This window comes from Ambystoma mexicanum, chromosome 4q (genome assembly GCF_040938575.1).
Source record: "Ambystoma mexicanum isolate Mex_15411 chromosome 4q, UKY_AmexF1_1, whole genome shotgun sequence".
NCBI lineage: Eukaryota > Metazoa > Chordata > Amphibia > Caudata > Ambystomatidae > Ambystoma > Ambystoma mexicanum.
In genome coordinates, this window is record NC_090928.1 from 628,546,608 (window position 1) to 628,567,087 (window position 20,480).

The 20,480-nt window shown below is 46.3% G+C and overlaps 1 protein-coding gene across 5 annotated transcripts in view; it reads left to right on the plus strand.

Annotated features, from left to right (window-relative positions):
- Positions 1-16,986, plus strand: part of SYS1 (SYS1 golgi trafficking protein) — a 49,760-nt gene extending 32,774 nt beyond the window's left edge. For all 5 annotated transcript variants that reach the window (XM_069608177.1, XM_069608178.1, XM_069608176.1 and 2 more), the window contains one exon: positions 16,322-16,986. In XM_069608177.1, the coding sequence (XP_069464278.1) occupies positions 16,377-16,847 (471 nt within the window). In that variant the 5' untranslated portion in view covers positions 16,322-16,376 and the 3' untranslated portion in view covers positions 16,848-16,986. The remainder of the gene's footprint in view (positions 1-16,321) is intronic.
- Positions 16,987-20,480: the final 3,494 nt, after the last annotated feature.

Genomic DNA, 20,480 nt, shown 5'->3' on the forward strand with positions numbered 1-20,480 from the left:
GGTGCTTTTTATTTTTACCTTCACCATGGTGGCAAGCCATTTAACCGCATTGGTAGCTGTAAGGAAGGCATGGTATCAAACAGTAAGACACAAGTGATCACAATTCGAGGGTGTTTACTGAACTTCAATTGTGTTTGAAAAACACCCATCTAATCTTAAATCTAAAGATTGCAGCAAGCTACGACCATCGAATAATAACAAAGTCCTAGTCAAGTCTGTCAAAATAAAGGGCCTATATTAATAAACCTTCTGCCAATCCTTACTTCTGAATAAAAACAGTGTGGGAAACCATGCTATGCAAAAGAAAAGTGCTCAAGAAATGATGTCAGGATATTCAAGCCTTTGGTTCCCCTTCCCTGCGCTTTAAGCACGGGACAAGGTGGCACATTCAAGCCTGGCACACTTGTTGGCTTCTCTAGCATGAGGATGCAGTTAAAAACCTCAACATCAGGGCCTTCTGCGCCACGGTCTCTGCCATTCAAAATCGCTTTTTTCAGAGGGCCTGATGCAACACGACAAACTTCATCTCATCATTTCACATGTACAATTTATTGGGTGATTCACTGTTCACCCTGGATCCCCTCTGCCGGGGTAAGACCCACTTTTTTTTTCACTTTTATTTTTGAAGGCAGATGTGAACAGCTTACACAAACATCAGAGCAGCCAGGAGTAGCAAAATACATATTCAACTGATTACAGTGGTGCATTTTCAACAATAACATGTTGGAAGTCATGGGAGCGGCATCAAAAAAACGTCTAGAGCTGTGGCACTTTACAAAGATGATTGCGATGAGTTGTCTCCGGAGGAGGATGTGTCTAGATTATTAAGATGGCTGTTAAAGAGATGGTCTAGTAAAAAATTTTATTTCAAAAATAGATAGGCCACATAAAAAAAAATACTAGCATCCTCCGTTTTAAAACTTCCTATGTAAAATTTTGAGCTATTCAAGCTCAAACTTCGGAAAAGCAAGCACAGGGGCGCAGCCATTTTGTGAAATGGAGGCCCTCCTGTGCTGGCTTTTGCGGTACTAATGAAGGAAAAGCCAGCCAGCTGTAGTAAACAAAGTCTACCGCTGGGTGGCTTTCCCTTCATTAGTGCCGGGACTCGGAGGACGCGGACCGGAGACCAGAGCAGGAAAGCTGCAGCTGAATCTCGGTAAGTGCTATTTATTTTTTTTACAAAAAATAAGCACTAGCTGCAGTTTTTTTCTAAGTTTTCCGGGCTGGAGGAGCCCGGAAAACTTCGAAATAAAACCACAGTTTTAAAAACGTTGTATTTATGTTTGCGGTCGCTTTTGAAGCGACCGCAAACATAAATACAACGTTATTGTGTTGGAAAACGCTGCGGTTTTAAAACCGCAGCGTTTTCCAACACAACTGCGTTGTGTCTGCCTGAATCTGCTTTACCATTTGGGGCTCTCGGGCTCCCCACGGGGAGCCCGAGAGCCCCAAATGGGAAAGCAGATTTAGGCAGACAACGCAGCATTTAGCATTTCCCATTTGGGGCTCTCGGGCTCGAGCCCGAGAGCCCCAAATGGAAAAGCAGATTCAGGCAGACACAACGCGGCATTGCGGAAAACAACCGCATTGTGTCTGCCTGAAGCTGCTTTCCCATTTGGGGCGTGGGGAGCCCGAGAGCCCCAAATGGGAAATCAGCTGCAGGTAGAAACACTATGCGGCATGTAAACATAACTCTGGGAGCACCGGAGACCCAAAGTGATAGCCACAGCAGGCAGAAACACACGCGGTTGTGTTGGAAAACGCTGCGTTTTTTCTTTCCAAGTTTCTCAGGCTCCTCCGAGCCGGTGGTGCCTGAGAAACTTGGAAAGAAAAACCGAAGCGTTTTCCAACACAATAACGTTGTATTTATGTTTGCGGTCGCTTCAAAAGCGATCGCAAACATAAATACGTTTTTAAAGCTGCGGTTTTATTTCTAAGTTTTCCGGGCTCCTCCAGCCCGGAAAACTTAGAAAAAAAACCGCAGCTAGTGCTTATTTTTTGTAAAAAAAATAGCACTTACCGAGATTCAGCTGCAGCTTTCCTGCTCTGGTCTCCGGTCCACGTCCTCCGAGTCCCGGCACTAATGAAGGGAAAGCCACCCAGCGGTAGACTTTGTTTACTACAGCTGGCTGGCTTTTCCTTCATTAGTGCCGCAAAAGCAAAAGCCAGCACAGGAGGGCCTCCATTTCACAAAATGGCGGCGCCCCTGTGCTTGCTTTTTCGAATTTTGAGCTTGAATAGCTCAAAATTTTACATAGGAAGTTTTAAAACGGAGGATGCTATTATATTTTTTTTATGTGGCCTATCTATTTTTTAAATAAACATTTTTACTAGACCATCCCTTTAAAGGGGGGGGTCCAGATGTTTTTGGGCCGGGAAGGTAGTGAGGTGGTACTCCTCACAGTTCCGAGACCATGTCAATAAGTTCTGCCATTTCTGGAATGTAAGGGGGGGGGGGGACCTTCCAGCTCTGCAATACATACTTCTTGGCAATTATAAAGCTGACATTTAAAAATGTTGCGGCCCCTCTAGGTCCCTCAGTCCCCCACACCCCAAACAGCACCCCCAGTGGGTCAGGGTCAACGACTATGTCGCATATTTCTGACAGAGTTTTCAGGATCTCGTCCCAAAATGCCACCAGCCTCGGGCAGGACCAGAACATGTGCAGATGGCCCGCATCCTCTGCACTGCAGCGGGGACAAAACCTTGGGTCGGAGTGAGCAAATCTGGAGATCTTGCATGGGGTGTAATATAACCTGTTCAACAGTTTGTACTGAATAGTACGGTAGCGAAAGTTCAGGGAACTCTAAGTGTGGGAGCACATTTTCGTCCACAGTTGGTCGGTGGGTTCCAACTCCAGTTCGGACGCCCAGTTGTCTCAGGCCCCAGAAGGCTGTGGTGGAGAAGAAGTCAGGAGGAGTTTATACAATGAGGATACCACCCCGCGGGCCCCACCAGAGTTGGCGATGTAGGAGATTCCAGCGGATTCGTGGTGGGGGGGGGGGGTATTCAGCGGGAAACCCAGGTCAGGCATTGCGGAAATTGACAAGGGGGTTCCTGGGAGTCTCTCTGCCAGACATTAGTCCTGGTTACGAGAGACTTACCCAGAGTCTTTAGCTCACTATCTTTCACAGAGAAGAAATATCCCAAACATATCAGTCTTTGTCCTGCCCTGGGGCAGTCCAGCACCGAAATGCTAGGCAATTCTCCTCTGAACAAGAGTACCAACAGCATCCCCAGACACGTGCTTCAGTCTGGTTGGACCTCATCAGTAGGGAGGAGCTGTGCCTCTCTAAGAATTGCGGAAGGCAGCACGGAGCCTATAAAATTGTAGGTGCTCCAACGGTGACCCTGAGTGGCTGGGCTTCTAGGTGTGCGGTGTGATGAATTGGCCATCTGGATAAAAATCGGTCAGGGCCTCGTATCCCAGGGACTGCCAGTGTCGTGCCAGGGCCATGTCATTTGTGGGTTCCAGCCCGGGGAAGTGCCAGGCGGGGAGCCATTTGTAGTACGGGTGTTCCTCGGTAACTGTGGCGAATATCCGTCCCCGAGCCTACACAGTGGTCCGAACCGGGTCAATAGGTGAGTCCGGTTTGTATTGGTGATGTAATATTAAGGACATTATGTTGGTATTGGATGCCACGAGGGCCTCCAACTTGACATGGGGGTCGGGGGCGGGGGGGGGGGGGAATACCAGTAGGAAGCAAATTGTGCCTGTGCTGCGATCCAGTACTGCAGCATATCTGGGGCAGTGAAACCACCTTTTTCATAGGGAAGTGTCATAGCGAGCCATTTTTTTGCGCACTGCCCCTGAATGCCACAGGAACTGAGCGCACAGTTTGTGGAGGTTGGCAAAATATTTCTTACCAGGCCAGACAGGTACATGTGTGAGTATATACAGCAGTTTAGGGAGTAGTATCATTTTTACCAGTGTGAGTCTACCTGCTAGGGACAGCGGGAGAGGGCGTTATCTTGGATTCAGCCTGTTCTGCAGCAGCCAAGTAGTTGCCAGCCAGGAGAGTGTCTTTGGTCAGGGACACCTGGATTCCCAAATATTTAATCCCGTCGGGGGACCAACGGAGAGGGTGCTTGGTATCAGGGCGCGCTGTGGAGCTCGTGATGGGGAAGAGTTCGGATTTGGCATAATTGATTGTGAAACCGGAATATGTACCGATGCGAGTGATGTCACGCAGGATAGGGTCTAGGTGGATATCAGGGTCTCTGACGAACAGAAGCACGTCGTCTGCGTAGAGGGAGATTATTTCTGGGGCCCCCTGTAGCGGTATTCCTTTACGTGAGTGATGTTGCTTAATATAGTCCACCATGGGCTCGATAGCCAGGGCAAACGGAATCGGGGAGAACGGGCAACCCTGACGGGTTCCTCTGAAGAGAGGGAACAGATCGGAAGTTTGGGAGTTGACACGGACCCTGGCAACCGGGGAGGTGTACGGTAACTTAATGTATGTGATCATCCTGGGTCCTATGCCCATGGTCTCAAGGACCAGCCACATGTACTTCCACGATACCATGTTGAAGGCCTTCTGGGCGTCCAAGGTGACTGCGACCTCACTCACCCCCTGATCGATTCGTGCCATGACATTGAGAAGCCTTCTAATATTGTGGGAGGTAGATCTCCCGGGTACAAAGCCGGACTGGTCATCATGTACCATATAGGACATCACGGGCAGGAAGCGGTTAGCGATCACCCTAGCGAATACTTTAGTATTCAAGTTCATCAATGAAAGGGGCCGGTAGGATCCACACTCATTGCTAGGCTTACCAGGCTTGCGCAGGACCGTGATGGCACCCTCACGGAGTGTCGGGGGGGAAGGGATCCTAGCCGGAGTGACTCATTCCACACCTCGAGCAGTTCAGGGGCCAATATTGCCACGTGCTCCTGATAAAATTCAGCTGTTAACGCGTCGGGACCCGGGGCCTTGCCTTTAGGGAGACTGGATATTGCCTCGACTATTTCATTCAGAGTGATGGGGGAATCCAATTGGTCTCTAGTGGCATGGGAGACTATGGTGGTGGGTATCTGATCCAGGAACTCGCGCATCTGGGAGTCACTATGTTCAGTGGGCTGGTAGTATAATTCAGAGTAGAAGCCTGTGAAGACCTCAATGATCTGCTGATCGGACCACTTTTTAACCCCCTGACTGTCCTTGACACAGGTTATTTGGGCGTGGCCCCATTCCCCCCCCCCCCCCCCCCCTTGCCAGCGCGGCTAGTGTTTTGCCGGGTCTGTCACCCTCGCCCTATTTACGTACAGCCTGTGGACGACTGAAGTACTGGACTTCGCTAGTGGCCTGTTCATTAAAGGTTTTGAGCTCCTTGCTGATCTGGGAGAGGACACTTGTGTCGACCGAGGCCGGGTGGGCACGTTCCAGGTCATGTAGTTTAGTTTCGGAGCGGGATAGGGCAGCTCTTATGGATTTAAGGACTCCCGACTCTCTAGAGATGGATGCCCCCCTGATAAATGCTTTGAAAGCGTCCCAGCGGACCCCAAAGGTAGTGAACTGAGGCAAATTGTGTTCAAAGTAAGTCTGAATGTCAGCGAGGATGTCCGCCTTGAATACTATGTCCCGCAGAGCGGATGATTTGAAGCGCCATGTGTTGATAGTAGGGGCGGGTGTCCCCAGTTCCAGGGTTACCAAGATTGGCGAACTGTCGGACAGTGTGTGCGCAAGTATCCGCGCTTCCACTACCTTTCCCATCATGGGGCCCGACAACAGAAACATGTTGATCCTGGAGGAGCTGTCGTGAACTGACGAATAATAAGTAAACTCTCGCGCTTGCGGGTGTAGGGCCCTCCATGCGTCGTGGATGTTAAGTGTTGCGCTTTGGGTCAGCAATCTACACGCTACACCAGACCGGGATCTAGGGGCTGTACCAGTCCTGTCCATCGCGGTATCCAATATAAAGTTCATGTCACCCCCCCCACAGATGATGTGCACCCCATATCCCAGTAATATATACACCACCTGGTCCACAAATTCGGGAGAATCGACATTGGGGCCGTATGTATTCACCAGCAGGTAATCCCTGTTGGCTATGGCGCAATGTAATACATTGTATCTCCCCTTGGGATCTATGTAGCTCTTGTGGAGGACAAACTTAAGTGATTTATGGATTATCGTTACCAGTCCTCTAGCCCGCATGGAATATGAGGTGAAATATCTATGTGGACCCCATGTCGGAGCAATACTTTTGGTCAGGGGGCCCGTTGAGTGAGTCTCCTGCAAAAGCAGTATTTTACACCCGTGTCTGTTGGCGTACGCCATGATTTTATGAGCCTTGGTGTTGTTGCTTAGGCCCCGCACATTCCAGGATATCGTCGTTACCGGCATGTCAGTGATTCAAGTAACATCCCACCACAGTTGTCGTATAGTGAATCCTGGACGGAGGCCACCCCCACAGGGGCATCCCGATGCACTGTGGTCTGCCAAATCGCCTCTGCCATTTTTCCCCATAACACACAACAAACCCGTTCTGCTGCCCTCCCACCCCACCCACCCTCACTGCCCACCCACAACTTGCAGTGTAACCCCCCCCCCCCTCCCCCAACATGAGTGCCAACGTTTCTCCAAGCCCAGGTGGCTTCAGTTAAGTCAATGCCACCATTCCACCGTAGGTCGACAGCCAGCACTCAACGTGGGCGTACCCCTTCCACGGTCCAAACCGGGCCCAGCAGTAGTGGCAACCAAACAAAACTAAACAGAATCCTTGCAAATGCAGCGAGGTGCGCTGTTGCCGTGTGGTCGGCTACTTGAACATCAGAGACGGACAGCGGATGCTGTCCACAGTAGGTTTCTGCGGTGGGCGGATCCAGGGTTCGGCCCCCGGAGCAAACATGTACTCATGTACATAAGGAAAAGGATGCGGATGTAGGAGAGTTCAATGCAAGTGGCGGTCATACGCATCAAGAAGAATTGGTTACACCAATCCGGAGCATAGTCGGTGGCCGGCCACTTGCAGCATGGAGGCATCAGTACTGGGCAAAGAACAACATTAACATGGTTGCGTTGTGAGTCTAGGATCACCAGATGGTGTGGGCATCTTCGAGCAGGGTGGTCTGAGGCTATATGGCGTCGGCGGGGTCATTCCTTGGATTGTGTAGTGGTATTTCCGACTCGTTGAATTTCACCGCCTCGTCCAGGACTGTAAAGAAGTAGAGTTTTCCGTTGTGGGTAAGTTTAAATCGAGCCGGGAATAGGATGTCGTATGGGACATTGCGCTCCCTGAGCAGTTTTTTAACACCGAGGAATTGGCGTCTCTCCTGTTGAACCGTGACTGAGAAGTCGGGGAAAATCCTGATGGTGTTGGCCTCTAAGCGCAAGTCCCCTTTCTCCTGTGCCAGGCAGAGGATGAGGTCTCTGTCCCGGTAGTTTAGAATCCTGGCGATGATGGGGTGAGGGGACAACGCACGGTGGGTGCGCTCGACTGTAAAATGTGGTGACAGAGCCAGATTGCCCAGGAGATTGTTGAGTAGGCTCTCTACAGCGTCCTCAATGCGCCCATTGAGTGCGTTCTCGGGAACGCCGATAATGCGTGGGTTATTTCTGCGGGAGCGTGACTCCAAGTCGTCACACTTGGCTTTCACTGCTTTCATGTCTCGTGACAGGGATGCAACAGTGGACTGCAAAGTGTGTATGTCATCCTCATTTGTAGAGATCCTACTTTCAGCCACTGTAATTCTGGTCCCGGCTTGGTCTACATGTGTCCTGAGTGAGGCGACATTGGCATTTATGTCATCCAGTTTCTCGTGGAAGGAGGCGAAGTTTTTAGCCATCGATTCCATGAGAGTGGTGAGGTCAGGGCCCGATGTTCCAGTGTTGGCATCCGCCTCAGGTTCTTCCTGCAAGGATGGCGGTGAACTTGACTCAGCCCTGGGGATGGCCCTTGCAAATTTATCCATGGCTCCCCCCTTGGCGCTCCCTCTCTGCTTGTTCGGCATGCTAGATGGCGGTGGATGTCAATGCGATTTGCGGGAAGCGCCCGTGGGGAGAACAGGTGATGAGGGCCGGGAGGATCTGGTCAGTCTCCAGATAATGATACCAAGCCTTCCAGGCCCCCGCTGCTGTGAAGGCAAATGTCCCTAGTAGCTCCGGGTGGGGTGGACGCCAGTCCCAGGGGCCAGTGTGCAGAAGTCGCCCTCTCTCAGGGAGGCCGCGGCCCTCTTAGCACAGGCCTGGTGATTGTGTGGCCCCTAGGGGAGGTGGGCCCTGGTTTGTGTCCAGGCAAGGCCAGAAGGGGGGGGGGGCAGGGGTCCACACCGGCTCTTGATAGGAGTCAGCAGAGAATGCGGGATGGACAGGATGGAACCTGTGTCTAGGCCATGCATCCCTCCCCCAGATGATACAGGTCTGCACTGAAGTGAGGGCCCCAGGCAATCCAACGCCCGGTGTGTGTCGGAGCTCCTCAGCAGACTATGGAGCGGCCCACAGCCTCATTTCTGCGGCCGTGTGTGTTATGATTTCTCCCCTCCCCCCCACCCCCGCACCCCTGAGCTCCTCACCTGGAAGCAGTTGGAGCCTGGGACATGGCCCAGCGCTCATGCAGCGAGTATCTTCGCCTGAGCCCCGGCTCGTGGGGATCACCCGCGGCGCACGTCCACCCCGGGGCTCCGGCTGCAATGGGATGGGAGGAGGCGGGAGGGGGTTATAGCGGCCGCACTCCGGCGCCGGGCCAACCCTAGCCACACACCCCCTGTGGCGCCGCCCACAACAGCCCGCAGACGGCCGTGGGCCCACACAGCCGCGTCGGGGCCCGGTCCTGGCGCCCAGTGCCGATGAAGATGTGTTCTGGGCGTCCCGGTCCCGCCAGGCCGAGGGCCAGGTCCCGTAGAATCCAATGCCGGGGCAGCCAGGCGCGTCCCGGGGAAGCCGCTCGCGAACAGGCAGCCGCAGGAACAGGCACAACAGTTAGGCCCCCAGTGGGCAAAACAAAGTGAAACTTGCAGGATCGATCGGGTAGACTGTCCCAAACAACTCCAGCCGATGGCGGCCTGCAGAGATGCCGTGTTGCGCAGATGTTGGCGGATTTCTGCCGAACCACATGGAACTCATTAGCTAAGCAGCCATCTTGGGCTGCTCAACAGCGCCACCTTGGCTAAGACCCACTTTAACGCAAAGCTTTCAATTGATCTCCCTCCACCGGGCTCGGACCAACTTTCTCTACTTTTCCAAGCTTTCTTTATTTCAGAAATCAGACTTTCGACTGTGCTCAGGATTTTGCTCATCCTGTCGCAGGACTACTTCGATTGACAGACAATTACTTTCTCTCTTCTTGATATGCTCTCTGTTAATTCCAGCGCTCGGCATACAGTGTTGCTGCTTCATACCTTGGCTTCAACACAGATCGGTCTCCCCTACTCGCTGCCTGTGTTGAATTCACTGATGCTGTTTTGTTCTTGGAGGCAAGGACAGTACAAAAGCAGCTATTCCTTCTACCCTTGAATGGCGCGGCAGGGCCCTGGGTACCTCTGACACACAATGCAGGATTCTTCAACCTTGTTTGCTGGTCTTACGCTTTCTATGCACAAGGTTTCAGGAAAATAACGGTTTCTTGTTGATAAGGTCAAGGGAACTTCCCTTCTATTTTGCCGTCTGTCTTCTCTCGTTAAACTGCCATCTCGGAACTACTGTTTCCTTGTGTGCCTTGCCTCGCTCAGTGTGTGCTCTCATGCTCCACCTTTTATCCTTATGGGGAAGCTTAATGGAAATTAGGTATGTGTGATGGTCAGTAATTGCCTGACCATTTTATTGGGACATGTCGGGTATATACGGCTCGGGTTTTGTCCCTCATCGCAGGCTGTCCGTGTGAAAGTATTTGTTATAAAAGGGGGTGGGGGTAGAGTTCCTGAATATCCTTCTTGGTAGGATGGGGTGAAGGGGATAGCGCGTCTCTCCATCTGGTGTCCTGCTCCCCGAAGAGCCCTCACCCACGTGATCCTCCCGCAGGAACTGGATCCAAAAGCGATGGCCGTGTTGTGGCCACCTGGATGACAGATCCCTGGGGACTAGTGGGCGAGACACCTTCTGGTTTCGCACATAGCCCAGTGTGCTTTTTCTGGTAGCCATTGGGGTTTACCAATGTTTTAAAAAGAAACATTTAAATCCAGCTCCAGGTCATTTTTGATTCATATGGCTTCCCTTAATCTAGGCAACCACAAGGGGGCCTTAAAATGGGTGTTCTGACCATGTGGGCTTTCTGTGAGCCCACCTCGCCAGTTGATGTTTGTCTGATCTGGTTTAGGCTACTGAACTAGCACTCTGGCTTCCTCTGGGGGGTGGGGGGGAGGGGGGCACACGCTTTGGCTGAATGGCAGTCCTAGTGGCCAACCAGTAAGGTTGGGCAGCTGACCCTCTGTCCCCAGGCTTGTTCGGTCATTGACTGGCTTGCTTTTTCACAGGGGTATTTAGGTTCTGCCCTGCCCCTAACTCTCATGATGGACACAATGTACAGATGAACACAACTTAAAAAATAAATCTGTGATGAGGTGCCATTCATGTTAAGATTTAAAATGTTCATTGTGGACAGGCCATGGGGCCAATTAGGTTAGCTAGCCATCCAATGGCAGATTCCTCCTACGTGTGAAAGAGCAACCTCCTGAGACCCAACTCACCGACCCCGGTGTACTGTTTGTTGGATGCAGTCTGCACATAATGATGAAAAATCTCAATCCATAACAGATCATTTGAACTTTTTCCTCCCCCTCATTATTTTCCTGCGGTCCTTAATAAATCCCAAAGTCTATCTGCTTTAAATTCCATACCACAAAGTATGTCCTTTGCATGCAACGTTCCCCTCGTTGTACAAACGGGCTGCTATTCTTCCCATCTTAAAGAAACCATCAGAAGAAATGTCTATTACCTTCTGTTTCCATTCTGCCATTTCCACTCTAAATTTCTCGAGTTGTCTGCATGCTATTGTCGTCCAGTCTTGACCAACATTTCCTGCTTTATTCTGTCCAATCTAGTTTTCGTGTTTTGGACTTTACCAAACCTGCTCTTTTATGTGCTACTAATTAATTACTTTCAGCTTGTCATGTTAGACGATCAAGTCTGTTTGATCTCTCTGCTGCTCTACACACGGTGTACCATTCGTTGTTCACTTTCTTCATTAGGATTTTCTGCTACTGTTCTTCATTGGTTGACCTCCTATCTCTTTCTTATTCAGTTTCTTGGAGTGGTCATTTTTCTTCCTATGCACTTCAAAATGGGATCACCCAAGGCTGAGTCGTTGCCCCATTACGTTTATTTCCTCTTTTTATACTTGTGAAATTTTCTTTTACTCTGCTCTATTTCTACATGGATGATTCTCAGTGGTTTTTGTCTTTCCTTCTCCTCTATCATCCTGCCCCTGGCCATCCAAATATGGATGCTTGTACCTTAAAGCGTCTGAAACTCTAATCTTTTTTTTCCTTTCTGTCTTCACCATCCTCTTCTAATTTCCCTTCCTCAGTCTTTTTTTCCTTATTTCGCACTTTTCACATCTTAATCTGGGAGTTCTTTTTGTATCCTTTGTCTGTCTTTCTCTGTATATTTCACGTTCTGCCAGCTTGGCTAACTTTTTTTTTCTATAATATTTTGAGAATTATTCGTCAATGTTCAGGCTACTAAACTACTTACTGTCACCCTTATCCTCTTGCACCTTGACTATTCTGCTCCGCTTCGAGCATATGTTCTCGCTCCATTGCATGTGCCCTCTGTTTCTTCCAGTTTATGGCTCTCTACTGGGGTCCGTTTCTCAATTGGATTCTTTCTTTTTTTTATGTATTATTTTTTTTTTGTGTGTTCATGGCCTGGCACCACCTATCTGTTTTGGTTTCTTGATCTAATCCTTCACGCATTTTACAGTATTCATCTCAGTTTCTTTTTTGTGTCCCTTTTTCGCCTTGTGCATTGCTTGCGATTATTTGAGCTACTTGCGCCCCAGCATTTTTAGAATTTTCTTTCTTTGCATGTTTGTGCTGTTTGCCCCCTGGCAATTTTCCTTTATTATTTAAAGAACATCTTCTTTCCTTCACTACCTCCTTCTTGATGCATTCTTGTAAAAACTATCATTTTATTTTTGGTCAAACATTTATTTGTACTGTACTTACTCCATACAGCTCTTTGGCAAACGTGCCATATACATTTTATAAAATTAAACGTATTTGACAGTGTCTGACACCATTTGTCCTCTATGGTGGCTCATAGAGGTTTTGATGTCAGTTAGATTTAGTCTCTCTTGAAACCTGTTTCTTTTCTGTCTGGACAAGGCCCCAGTGAGGGCTACAAATGTATCCTGTACGGTCATGCCTTCAAGTGAGTACCTCTCAGAAGCCTGACCAAGTTGACAAGCAATCGACCTGTCTCAAACAAATGGTTATTAGTGCTTATGGTGTTTCTCATAGTTTACTATGCATCACCACGGCTAAATTATGCAGGCATGACATTGAAACTCCATGAATAAGGCAGGCCTCATTGTCGATGGATTTGGCAAAGATTGACTTCTAACTGTGCTCTACTAGGGGTCATAGAGCTAACTAGAGTTTTTTTGTTTTCTCATGAGGAATCATTCGCACACTTCCCCTGGTGTCTGGGCTATGCCACTTAAAAAGGTCTCTTTCTGCTGGGATCCATTGAGCCTACATGGTGACTGGATATGTGTTGGTTCAAACAGTCTTGGTCCTCTTACAGCGCTCTAGCAATTGCACCTCAAAGATCATGAAAACTATGATGAGCTGTTCAGTTCCTGTGCACAGATTTCCTTGCCTTTCAAACCCAAGCAAACCGCGGAAAATGAAATAGAAATGCTTTGTTTCTGCCAATCCAGAATTTACTTTACGCTGATCCTGGAAAAGAAAATGGATTTCTCCACGGTGTGCGGTTTCGGCTTGCTTAGTTTTACCCACTCAAATTTCCTGATTCTCTCTTGAGAAAATACTACTATAGGAATGGGTAATTTCATGCCTAGCATGAAATGACATCGTCAAAGGTAACGCTTGTATAAGAAGGGCCTACACCTAACTTTGTCTCGCTCTCTTGCTAACCCCTTCTTCCCCTCACATTTCCCCTCCTCCCACCTCTGTTTTCTTCTTTTTCCCAAGAGCATCGTCAATGGATGGCAGTGGAGTGGAGGGAGATTGAGCTAAGGACCAGAAAGTTAGAGAGCGGGCAAAAGCAGGCGTTCTCCACTGTCCTTGGTTGCCACCTCCCTCTTCACAGCTCGCTCTTACTCCCCCAGCCTTTTTCACTTGGCCCAATCTATATTGAAAGTTAGTGTTTCACTTCCTAAAGATGCATTTACATTTTGAAATTCAACGATAAGTTCAATCCTGTGAATTGGCGAAAGTCTTGCTTTCAGTCCTTTTCATGACTAGGTTAAGCTAAATGGACCGTGCTGGGAACCTGTGATTTTCGGTGTGCGTTTTAGATCGACCCAGGAATTGATATAAGTGATGGATTGCACTTTTTGGAAACATTTAATAGTTACAAATTATCATGCACGTTTTCATTACAGTTGTAATGTATGATAACCACAGCTTTCTGGTGGTTCTAGCTGATATTTGACCAATGTATGCAACTCCCTTTTCATAGCTAATCCGTTTTTGTTTGATTACATTGCAATGCTTAGGACCTTCTAGTTATGCTAATAAGCCACATTTTTTTTTTATTGTGAAAAAAGTTTCATAAAGTCCTGAAAATGTCGTGTTTTTTTTTTTTTCCATCTCATTTATGGGAGGAGGTGCAGCCCGTTCTTTGTGATGTCTACCATATTTTAATATGGCTCCCTTTTTGACATCTGGTATTCAGGTATACAAAGCACTCCCTTATCGATGATATCTGTTATTGTCTATTGTAAACTGGTTTCATGTAATTGGTAGTATGAGAGGTGCAGGGGAGAAGTAACGACCCTGGCACATGGGCCGTGAAGATATGCTAAGCAAAAAATGGCATTCCTGGGGTGTAGGAACTCGCGTCTCCTGCACACTATCTACGGTCGAAGTACAGCCAAACCATTAGGTGTAAAGTTAGGAGTCAAGTTTTACAATTGTATATCGTATTAGGTCATAAATGTAAATTCAAAATCTCATGAATACAGTTAATTGATCAACAAACTTAGACACATTTTTTTGTTCTCACAATGGTTTTTTTTCTTTTAATGTGGTACCCAATGCGTTTCGAGCGGTTACGCTCTTCATCAGGGGTCTTTATGTTCAAAGTTCAAACTGTGTTTCAAAGGGAAAATAATTTCTGTATACTGTTCCTGTTCCCAGCACTTGTTCTCATTCAAATCATATATGATTATGCATTGATTCTATTTCATATTCATAATAGTTTAAATCCTCCAAAGCCTGTTAAATCACCTTTGATCTCAGAAGATCTAGGTAACACTCCGTAGTAAGTCACTCGAACTGCAAGATGTAAAAAGAATCCCAATTTGGAAGCTGACATCTGTCATAACTGGATAGGAAGTTACATTGACCCAGCCAGGGGGGGAAATCTCCTTAAATTACTGGGAAGGAGATTTTGTATTGAGAGAAAAATGCAGGGCGTTTCTGGCTCTTAATCCATTGATTCTTGGAACCTCTGTTCTGTGGAGTGCATAAATGGCTAGGTTTCAGCAGGTTGCATCGTCAATGTAGGGAACTACATAGTTGGAGGGCTCAAAGGTGCTTCCCGGGGCTTATGCAGTCTTTCCTCTGTCCTTGGTACAGTGTGTTTTGCTATTCGAGTCGTAGTACGTCATGCGCCAGTGATATGCAATATTAGTATAGGTGAGGGCTAATGAATATCACGCTAGACTCTGTGGCTGATGGAATACTGGAGAAAGTGTATCGGAGACTTACAGTTCATTGTCCAAAACGGCGTGGGAGTTGTTCCGCAGTAGAGGCCGGTAGCCACGTTGCTAGGGTCCTTGGTAACTAAGTATACAAGCCGCATCTGACGTGATGACCTCAGGAAGTGGAGGAAAATGTCTAAATAAACCAACGCTGATACTCGTCTCCGTATAAATGCATGAAATGCATATGACTTAAATAACTTCATGTGCATTTTATGCAATTATACAGAGACGAATATCAGTGTTGGTTTATTTAGACATTTTCCTTCACGTCATCACATTAGACGCGGCTTGTATACTTGGTTACCATGGACCCTAGCAACGCGGCTACCGCCCTCTACCGCGGAACCCTGCCCACGCCGGTTTCGACAGTTTGTAAGAATACAAGTGTATCAATCGGCCACAGATTCGAGCGTGATACTCATTAGTCCTCACCTATACTAATATTACAGATCGCTACTGCATGACAAACTTCCGCTCGAGAGAATAGCAAAACACACGCTACTTAGGACAGATGAAGGACTGCATAACCCGCGGTAAGTACCTTTGAGCCCTCTAACCATTTAGTTCCCTACATTGATGATGCAACCTGCTGAAACATAGCCATTTATGAACTCCACAGAACGGCGGTTCCAAGAATCAACAGATTAAGAACCAGAAAGGCCCTGTATTTTTCTCTTGACACAAAATCTCTTTCCCAGTAATTTAAGGTGAGATTTCTCCCCTGGCTGAGTCAATATAACTTCATATCCAGTTATGACAGATGTTGGCTTGCTAAATGGGATTCTTATTACATCTTTTCAGTTTGGGTGACTTACTGAAGATTAGGCATTGCAGAATGTTAGTCTGGGACACACAGTTACGGCACGTTGCCGATATCTTGCGATATAAAAGGTGATTTAACAGGCTTGGATGATTTAAACTATTATGTACATGAAATGGAATCGCTGCATAAGCATATATGATTTGAATAAGAACGAATGCTCTGATCAGTAATGGTGCACTGAAATTATTTTCCCTTTTCTTTCTTTGAGAAACAGTTTGAACTTTGTACATAAAAACCCCCTGATGAAGAGTGTTCCCACTCGAAACGCTTTGGGTACCACATTAAAAGAAAAAAACAATTGAGAGAACAAAAGAATTTGTTTGTTGATCAATTAACTGTATTCATGTGATTTTGAATTTACATTATGACCTAACATGATATTAATGGCATGCAATTGTAAAAATTGACTGCTAACTTTAGACCTAATGGTTTGGCTGTACTTCGGCCAGCGATGGCATGCAGGGGACAGGAGTTCCCACACCGTGGGAACTTGCCATTGCTTAGCATCCCTTTTCAACCTTGACATATAGCAAAAAATGTAGTTGTTCGGTAATGCACATTTACTTGATAATTGTAGTTTTGACTTATCCTAGTTGGTAAATGTTGTTCAGACGTTGGAGTATTTATTTTAAACTTGTTTTTTTGTTTCTTCCTTCTATTCAGCAAAAACTGGCGGCCACTACCACCTGAGGTCTAGCAATCGCCCACGGCCGTGACCATGGTGGGACAGTTCAGGAGTTACATTTGGGATCCTGTCCTCATTATATCTCAGATCGTCCTCATGCAAGCAGTTTACTACAGCTCACTTGGACTCTGGATCGCGCTTGTGGACAGTTTGGTCCAAAACAGCCCCTCACTGGACCAGATGTTCAGTTATGACATTTTGGGCTTCTCGTCACTGTCTGGTAGACTTTCCATCATGGCTTTTATCCTCAATGCATTAACGTGTGCCATTGGCCTACTGTACTTTATACGTAGAGGGAAGCAGTGTTTGGACTTCACAGTAACTGTGCACATTTTCCACCTGTTGGGATGCTGGATTTACAACTCTCACTTCCCTGCTACTTTATCCTGGTGGCTTGTGAATATTGTCTGTATTGCTCTAATGGCAGTGATTGGAGAATATCTCTGCATGCGGACCGAACTGAATGAGATCCCTTTAAATTCTGCGCCCAAATCCAACGTTTAGACTGGACTTCTTTACTGGCCTGATGGCATATACAGCCAGCACTACAGTATTTTTCTTTTTTTCAACGGCTGAAACTGGATCTTTTCATAATTATTTTAAGTCGCCTCTACAGTATGCAATGTATTATTTTTGTTTTAACTCTTTCTGATACCTCAAAGACAAAGGTTTAAATCATGCCACAAATCTTTTGACAAATGATGGAAGTAGAACCCTGGACCATTGCGTGGCTCTTAATATGAAAATTCTGCCTGACCTTAATGTGGCCTTGGATGGGTGATGCCTTCAGAGATCAGCTTTATCCAAAGCGTAGCATCTACAAGTGACCGACTTTGATGGAGGGTTTGTTTTTCCTCCAGCCGCTTTGACGTCTAGCTGATTTCTTTGTGCAGAACAATGAAGGCAAATGGGATTTGAGCGAAGAGATTTTATCTGTCAAAAAGTGTTTGCTGTTGCCAGGATTTTCTGAACAGTTTCTCCAGGCTTTCTTTGCAAAGCACCAATAAACCATGCTGTTTCCCTATGTCGGAAATCCGTTTTGCAATATCTGTATTTAGTTGGCTGGTAAAGGGGCATTACAAGTCCTCGACTTGTTGATAGAGGTCTAATGGAAAATTGTGAACTCTACTTGGCAATTGGTATTCTCACCTTCGAAAGATGGGACCTGCTTCAAACTTCCACATACCATCGTTTTTGTGTAATTTATATTTGATTGCTCTAGGGATTTTTTTTCCGTATAAATACTTGCACTTTAAAATGAGAGCCGACACCTCTCAATAGTCAAAACGTTTTTCCTGTAGCTTTAACTCATTGCATAAGATGTAGGTACCCCGGGTGTAAAATATGCATGTGGGTGACTTAAGTTATAAAGTCAGGCACTAGAAGATGGTCCTTTACCCACAGTGGCATCATGTGTCGAATTGCTGAGCGCAGTCAAACTTCAGCCAATGGCGACGCAAACGTTTAATCGTATGTCTAAACTCACTGGTAAATACTGTGACTTCCGTTGTATTTTCATACATAAATTATGAAGGGTTATACAGAGAATTATTTTTTTCTGAAAAGCTTTTTCTCACCCTAAACTCGGTTTAGAAAGATGTATGGTTAATTCGTAGAAGTAGCAGTGTCTAGTTTAATTTACACACAATGTTAATCTGAAGAAACCGTTAGTTTCTCCCTCCCTTTTTTTCCCACGCTGGGGTCTTGCAGCACTTTTTATAATCCACTTTGGCATTATCTTCTACACTCTTCTCGTTTGAAAAGTACACAATTCCTACGACTTTGTGTGTGATTGCTAATAAATAGTGACTGGTTATTTCGCGTTTCAGGGTTTCAAAGATTCCACAAAGGCTCCTTTCATCACGCATGTAGCACATGCCAGCGGCAGGGGGAATAGATGTTTGCCCTGCGACAGATGGCATCGTTGAAGGACGTGTATGTTTTTTACCATGAATAGTGGAGATATGTTTATGGCCATCCTCCACATATAGACCCTCGTACATAACGCCAGACACCAGATATTGAAAAGGTGGCCTAAAGCTTACTATTCCATGAGCCATGATCTGCAACTTTTTTCTAAATTTCAGATGAGCTTTTTCCCCTGCACGTAAAGGTTCTTAACCATCTGTGGCTGGACTTCTTCTGTTTATAGAGCCTCCTTCACCGTTTGCGCCCTCCCAAACAGCTGAAATCGTACAAAATTGGCTGATTTTGGTTTGTCGTTTTCCCCACCACACATGATATTACGTTGGGTTTTGCACAGCGGGCAGGGTTAAGAGATGGGGGAGATGCAAGTGGAATGAGTACTTTGCACTGGTGCGGTTGGAGCGTGAGGGGGTTGGGAGGAGAGTCCGAAGCGAAGGCCCGGGGAATGGTGTGGACATACCATGGGAGAAGAGGGCACGATGGAGAAAGTGTTTGCTTTTAGTGATATACCTGGCACTGTACCAATGTGCCACCCAAACCTTACGCGCATGTTTCTAAACCTACGTTTAAAACATGCAGGGAATCCTTGCCTATTACATGGACATGAAGAAAAGGGTGGAGTGGGTCTGGTTCCTTTGTCATCCGAGGGGGTGCGTGAAGCTAGTTGGCATTGCTGTTTTCGATAGGAAATGTCTTTGGAGTTGGAAATGTTGCCCAGAGCGGGCTGTGTATATTTATGTACATTAATATATATATATATATATATATATATATATATATATAATTGTTTTCACATGGAATTGCCTCTCTGCACCTCTTCAATCGCTGCTCAGAAGTCAGTTTAATGAGTTTACTTCTTTTTAAATGAACTCCCACTGTGGACTGCTACAATTCGAAACTAAACTTTAATGTTTCAGCCCTTTGGGGCTAGTTGTGTTCTGTCTTTATTTCTTTTCTTTTTTTAGCTACTTTAGAGAAAATCTATAAATGTATTCATCATAATTGCATTCGTTTCTCCAGCCTCATAATGTTTTCCCCATTCCATACACGGAAAAGACTTCTCTTTTTTTATTATTTGTATTTACAGTGTGTGTGTGTTCCTTGTATTTTTTTGGAATGTATCTCTTTCTTATATATGCTAAATGTTTATATGTTCTTGAAGGCTGATACCTTAGAAATACATGAATCTCCTCACATTTCATTAGCTGTCGAACTGGTTTGTTCTGAGCAGTGGACAGTGTGCTCAAAAAGATGCAGATGTAACATTTGCTGCGTTATCGTTTCCTTTCTTCCTAGGTTTTGGCTGTCATCTTTTACTCGACAAACCGCTAATAAATGCAGTTGCAGAGTCCATGTTTGATAATTTGTTAAAAAAAAGACTTTCTGCTTTCACAGTAGAGCAATATTTGCAAAATGCATGTCTAGTTAAGTGGCGAATTTGGGATCTGTCAAAAGTCTCTTCTGTGGAGGTGTGTGGCTGGGTGATTTCCTTCATTGTAACCGCTATAGCTTTTATAGACCTGTAGGGAGAGTCATACTGGGCATTATGGGCCCTGAAGACTGACTCGAGGGACTTTAGATATGTGGCACCATAATGCCTGGTATGGCCAGAGCTGCCCAAGTATTCAATTAAATTAGAAAAAAATGATAAATGAAACCTAAATGTTGCTGTCAGTTTCTATTGGGGCAAAGGCTTAGCGGGTGGAAAGGGTAGTTTTGTAAAGAAAACTATCTATTTTAGGTTTGTGTCTGCTGCCATACAAATTAAGGGTGCAGTTAATAAATTGGCCATGTAGAACAAGACTAGAGATTCCAGTGTTGTTCAAATTTGGGGTTGAGGTGGTAGCTAGAAAATCATGGACAGATGTTGTTTGGTAGATCTGGTAAAGTTTCTCTAGTTAGTTGGTCTGTTTTATGTGAAAGTTTAGGAAATCTCTTCATTGTGTTGGTTGCAGGAGTGTATATGATGGCAGTAAGAGAATTAGGGTTCGATGATGTCCTTGGAAGTTCAACTGGTAAAGTTATTCCAGTTGGTTGGTCTGTGATTTGTGTCAGTGCAGGACACTGCCTTTTCTTGGTTGTTGTAGCTTTATCTGTCTCTAGTGTTGTGGTAGTAAAGAAGGTTGAAGATTTGTTGTTTGCTTTTCCCACATTATGTAGAAGTCCAGACCATTCCCTTTTCTCAAAATATTGTGGGGTCGAGTAGGTTTT